Genomic DNA, 6,304 nt, shown 5'->3' on the forward strand with positions numbered 1-6,304 from the left:
AACTAACAAACCCTCCTCAGGTGCGACCCATCAAAGCTCCCACGCAGCCAAACAACTTACAACCAAACACGCTTACCCACAAACCTCCATCTTTCTCTTCCATTCGTAGTAGAGTCACTGTTGTGGCTTTGAGCCTCTCTTTCTAGCTTTTGCTTTCCTGTTGTTGATCAGGAAAAAAAAAAAGAAGAACTAAGAAGAGAAGCTTCAATTCGATATTGTCTTCTAATTTTATTTTCATGATAGCTTTGCTTTATGTTTTGGGCATTTTTGATATTTGAGTTGAGTAATTTTTTTCATGTTACTGTTTCTGTATCTCATTGATTTTTATTGGATTTCTGATGAGCTTAGTTGAATTCCAAAGATGGGTCTTCTGAAATTAAGTTAGTTCTTCTTTTACTTGAATTTTAGAGATGGTCTTCTGAAATTAAGCTTTGTTCATCTTTTACTTGAATTCCAAAGATTGGGTCTTCTGAAATTACGCTTTGTACACCTTCATTTGTATTCAAGCCACCACTGAAATTAAGCTTGAGTTCATCTTTTTCTTGAATTTCAGAGATTGGGTCTTCTAAAATTACGCTTTGTACACCTTCATTTGTATTAAAGCCACCACTGAATCGGTGCTCATAGGAAGGGACTCTTGTTATATTGATCACCCAACCATCAACTGATTCAATTATGCAAGTCTTTTTCTATTCAATTGTTTTCTTCTAATTTTGAGGAACATTATAGTTTCTCAAGTTTTCATTGGTTCCCATTTCTCTGCTTGAAGATATTTTGATAAACTTCTGAGAATGCCAATTTTTTATGTTATGTGTATGGTTTGTCTTAGAATAGAGCAAGAGTATTTGGAAGGTGAGTCTCCAAGTGTGGCAAAACTTTTTTTCTTAGGCTCCATACATTGAATTGAATATTGTAGAATTAATTTGAATGTGGCCAACGATTGGTCAAGAGACTAGGCCTTTGCTTTGTGCATTCAAGAGACTAGGCATTTGCTTTGTGCATTCTTCCTACCTTCTGTATCAGCTTCTATCGTGTTCTTCTTTACTGATATGAGAGAGAGAGATCCCCAAGAAACTTGCTGAAGGCATGGAGGCTAGAACAATGGGTTAATTCTTGAACCAATCTATTATGTTTCTCAAAATTAACACCACCCTTTGGATATGATGATGATAACCAGTTGTGACTATATTGAAATTTGTTTGTGCTCTGTTGGTTGATTCCCATTTGCTGCTTTAAGCTTTCGTTAATCATTTCAAGTAACTTAATCCATAGCAACTTGTCTGTTTGTGTTCTAAGATCTGGCAATGCATGACAGGTTAAGCATATTCCCCTGCAACACCAATGACTTTTTTATGTATCCATGTGCTTTTGCTTGAACTTGTCTGTTCTTTTCTTTCTTCTTATTTATTGTATGATTCTGTGATGATCTTAACTTTAGCCTCTTAGCTAGTTGCACTTTGTTTATTAATGTGTTATGTTTTTTAATTATTATATCTAGATGTTTGAATTAATTTCTCACAATTATCAAGGTTGAACATCCTTGTGGTTCTTTCCAGGTTTAAGTGACTACAAGTAAGATAAGAATGACGGATACACAAGAGAAGTCATCCAATCTGCCAAAGGGAAAGAAATTGCTTGTTTGACAAGTATGATTGTGAAGACTTAAGTATCATTGATAACCATGACAAGGAGGAAAATACAGAGGGTTCCGGCTTTCCGTCCTTAGTTACTATGCGGCAACAACGTGCATGGCGACAAGTTAGACAAAATTTTGCTGATATGATGAAACAAGATGCAACAGGTTGATGGAGACCCATGTATTTATAACTTTTTATTTTTTGTACTTTTATGAATTTAGACATAATTTGTCGGATTTGTTGCAGACACGGCGATTAGGAGACATAGGCGTCGTCTTCTAGACTAACTATGCAGAGGTGGTGAATTTGTTTAAGGAGAATCAAAGTACCTGGCCATGAGAGATTTTTTTTTTTTTGATTTGAAATATTTAAGTAGATGTTTTGTAATTTTTAATCTGGTGAAACAATGTCGTGATCAAGTGGTAGTGGCACATCAGTTAGCTACCAAATGAATGGATCTGTAATCAAATTCTAACTTCCCGACCCTCCTCCTTGTAGTTTTCTAATGAATTTTCTTTTCTATGTTAAAAAAAAAATTTATAGGCTTTGTTGAGATGGAGACCCATTTTACCATTGACATTATAATATGGTTTTCAATTCAAATGTGTTTTCCTACGTGATAAAAGATAAAGCTCTTGAAAATTGTTGTCTATTGCTAAATCATAAGAATCAAATCCCATTTTTACATAGGGTATTGAGTTGGGTCTAACAATTAAAGAGTAGAGAACAAGTGGCAAGTAAAAAGGAGTTTAAAAAAAATAATGGGTTAAGAATTAAAAAAAAAAAATAATAATAATAATAATAATAATAATAATATGCAGGCAAAGAATGGATTTTTAAGGATGAGAATATAAATATTATACCAAACACAATTCTCATTCTAAAACTAAGAATGCATTCTAACTTAAAGGTGTTTCAAACGACGTTCTCATTCTAAGTAAAGAATGCATTCCAATAATGCATTGCAAGAATGCGAACCAAACACATCCTAAGATTGATTCCCTTGTTGCTCCCCAAACTCGTAAACGTTGGGTTTCCTCAGACAAAGGACCTGGAAATTTAACATGAGATCGCATACCATGGGTGGAGACATCAAATCCTTGCCTTTGGATAAGTGAGTGAACTTCCATGCTCCAATTCTGATTTGAACACATTATGGCGCACTAAACTTCATGTCTTCTCTCCACTCTTTCGGGTTTTATCTTAGACTAATAGGGAGCTCCATCTGAAGAATCCGAAGATCCTAAATCTGAACTATAGTGCAAGAAGAGAGTTGATTCCGTCAAATATGTGGTGCTTAATGGAGGAGAGAAAGTCTGATTACCAAAGTTTTATGAATGGCAGGTAAAAGAATTCGCATGATGATGTCACGTGGTTCCTTTTTTCATAGTTTTTTTTATGTATTTGGGACTTGCCATATAAGTAGACATGCTTCCTTAATTCATTGATGCTGGTTTCCTTAATTTCCCACTTAGGCAATCAAAAACTTATGAAAAATCGATCATACAATTATCCCACCCCTTTAATCTCATTCCATTATTCTACGTTGCTATTTTGCACAAGAACTAAAGCACCACTTAACAAAGAAAATTAATTACAATATAACTATTTCCTTACCAACATCTAGATAGATAAAACTCACAACTCAGACATAAAAGAATTTAAGTACTTCACTTTGCTTCTCTTTTCAAGTGATGGGTCAAATCAGGAACACTGTAGACATGGATTAAGGTATCAATACTCAATCGGTGGTATAAAAATCAAGGAGGGAAAAATATTAAAAAAAAAAATTAAAATCCTGAGGAGCAAAAGGATATGATATAGTCTGATAGAGCTAACATATCAATATTGCTGGTAGTGAAACTGGCAGTTAGATATGTGGTATAAAAATGGAGAAGGGCAACATAGTAAAGATAAAAACCCATATATATGATAATCTTGGGGACAAATACAATCAATTCGTATTAGTATCAGTATCAGTATCATTATCAGTATCGATATCAATATCAATATCAATATCAATGATGATCGACACTTGCAAGGATTCTGGGGAATTAAAAAATTTATTGATATTTATTATTTATGAAAGAAATAAAATTCTCATATGCAAAAACATGAAAAGCTTAAAATCAAGAAAAAAAAAAAAAAAAAAACTCCCCCTTCGAGGCAGATAAGATAGACAATTTCATTGGCTAAGGACGTCAGAGTGAGAAGGAGATGATTAATTAATGGATCGACATGATTTCCTAATCTCTCCCAGAGGTTCTAAAAGAACATTTACAGCTCCCAATTTGACAAGAGCAACAGCAAATTGTTCATTGAAGAAAGTATTATTACTGGCTAGCTTCTGCACCATTCCACTAGTTCGAATATCCAGATCTATCTCTTGATCTATTCCTAGAACTCCTTTCTTTTGCTGAATCTCCTTGAAGAAAGAGTTGTCAACACTGATCACACTTCGAGTATTCCGATCCAGATTAACGATAAAGTCTTTTGTTGAGTTCTTGGGACACATATGCTTTAGTGAATTAAGTAGAACATGATTCATGGTTGGATCGGCTTTTCCTGTGTTTTTGAAATTGAAGAGACGATCTTTGAAGGCAGAACAATGCGCAAACCCTACTGTGTGAGAACCTGATGAACATATATAATAGAAATCCTTTAATTAAAGCTTTAATTGATAGTGAAACCAGGAAAAAAAATATGTTGATTGTTACTTACCAATGAGAGTAACCATGTCTTGAACATTGATTCCTAGATTTGCAAATAATGTGATTGAATCATCTACTGAAATTCCAGCAGGAGGTAGAAGATTTGCAGCTTCGCTTAAGATTGAAGATAGGCCATCCCTTCTCCCTGTCATTACATTGAAGTACCGTCCTCCACCCTATAGAAAACGAGAACCTAAAACGATGAACAAATGAAATATACCAATAGGAATTGCAAACACCCCATGCATGTAAATATTTACGTGGTTTGGCAATCTTTTATGTTCACAATGAGGTGAGATATGCTTAACTATTAACGGAGAATAGGTTATAGCCATTTTTCTCACACCTCTCTTAGATTGCTTATAGAGAAAGCAGCGGTGCCAAAACCTAGGCCAAAAGGGTCAAACCGAATCAAATCAAAACCGATATAAGCTTATTAGATTATGTTTCAGGCTAGGGTTTTGTGCCACTGAAACCAAATTGGACTGCACTGAAATTGATAAGACACCGAATCAAATGCAAAAACCGGATCGAAATCAAACCGAGATAACCAGTTAAGAAACCGATACCAGCCTAAAATTAAAAAAAATAAAATAAAAAAAAAACTTTTCAATATACATGGTAAACCGAAACCAAATTAGTGCATCCTTATTGGGATCATGTTTTGGATGGACTCATTCTCACACTGAAACTAGTGAAACCGAAAAAACCAACCAATTAACACCCCTAAGAGAAAGAACCCTCATTACAAATATATAATGGAACCCTATATCGATAATTTATCAAAATACCCATATTGCTCCTTTAAAAAATATATTCTTGTGGTGGGCCGCATAGACTTGCTAGTAAAATAGATTAACCCACAAGATGAGTCGATTCCTCCTAGCCTCGAGTCCTCTAATTAATTAAAAGCCCTTCAGAATCAACCCAATAAAAAAAGGCAACCGAATATAAGACATCTTAACACCCCCCACCCCCCGATACACCATACATTTACACAATCATCCACTTAAATATATAATCCTTTTGCTTCCTCCCTGATAAATAATCAGATTAATTTCACCTCTCTGCGCTATCATTTTGAGAAGAAATAAACAAAACTAAGTGCTTACCAAGACCACAGCTTCTCTAGCAGCCATGATAAGGATATCAGCACAAGAGACAACGCCAGGGCAGTGTTCTTCTAAAGCGGATTTAGCTTTATCGATGATATCAAAACCTTTCACAGTTAAGTTCGGAGGTGCTTTCTTCTCAGTTGTATCACCATCTAGGAATATTGATGCATCACATCCCTGGAAATCATTCAAAAACACAATTAAGATTGACATTAATGGAACCTTAATGTAGATTATCAAACAAAAGCTAATTAAGCTGTTAATTTATTAGTTCTTACCCTAACAGCACAATCATGGAATTGCAATCGGAGGAGTTGGGGGACAACTGCAAAGTTCCTCCTAAATTGTGCCCGTATAGAATTTTTGATGATCTTCTCCACATCTGTATTGTTGGGGCACTTCCCCTTGTAGTAACCTATCTGCAGTCTAGGACTAGAACCATAACACAAACAAGTGTAGTTCAGTAAAACTACTAATAAGCTAAGCTTGAATGCAACTGTTGCCATTGCCAAGACCTTCATCTTCTTCTTCTTTGGAAGTGAATAATGATTAATACTAAGACAAAGAATGAAGGAATCTCCCTCTGGTATTAATGGAGTTGAAGCTTGCTTGTGAGTACCTTTTAAACTTGCCTTGAAGTGGAAATTAAGGATGATCTTTCCAAACGTGCAACCCTTTAAGCCTGTGGGCAAGTAAGGTACAGCTATGCAATATTGCAAGGTCTTTAGAATCATGAAATTAACAGAAAAGGAAATGATCTTTAGGGGAAGGCACCAATTGTTCTTGATTGACATGAGCCCTAGTCTCATGAGCTCTCTTTTTTTTTTTAGACCTTGTCAAC

General features: G+C 35.1%; 1 protein-coding gene across 1 annotated transcript in view; it reads right to left on the reverse strand.

Moving 5' to 3' along the window:
* Nucleotides 1-3,858: 3,858 nt before the first annotated feature.
* Nucleotides 3,859-6,304, reverse strand: part of LOC122077971 (peroxidase 28-like) — a 5,114-nt gene continuing 2,668 nt past the window's right edge. The window contains exons 2-5 of the mRNA XM_042643857.1: nucleotides 5,742-6,166; nucleotides 5,461-5,640; nucleotides 4,359-4,524; nucleotides 3,859-4,271 (exon numbers count right to left, since the gene is read on the reverse strand). Of these exons, the coding sequence (XP_042499791.1) occupies nucleotides 3,859-4,271; nucleotides 4,359-4,524; nucleotides 5,461-5,640; nucleotides 5,742-6,166 (1,184 nt within the window). The remainder of the gene's footprint in view (nucleotides 4,272-4,358; nucleotides 4,525-5,460; nucleotides 5,641-5,741; nucleotides 6,167-6,304) is intronic.

This window comes from Macadamia integrifolia, chromosome 5 (assembly GCF_013358625.1).
Source record: "Macadamia integrifolia cultivar HAES 741 chromosome 5, SCU_Mint_v3, whole genome shotgun sequence".
Taxonomy (NCBI): domain Eukaryota; kingdom Viridiplantae; phylum Streptophyta; class Magnoliopsida; order Proteales; family Proteaceae; genus Macadamia; species Macadamia integrifolia.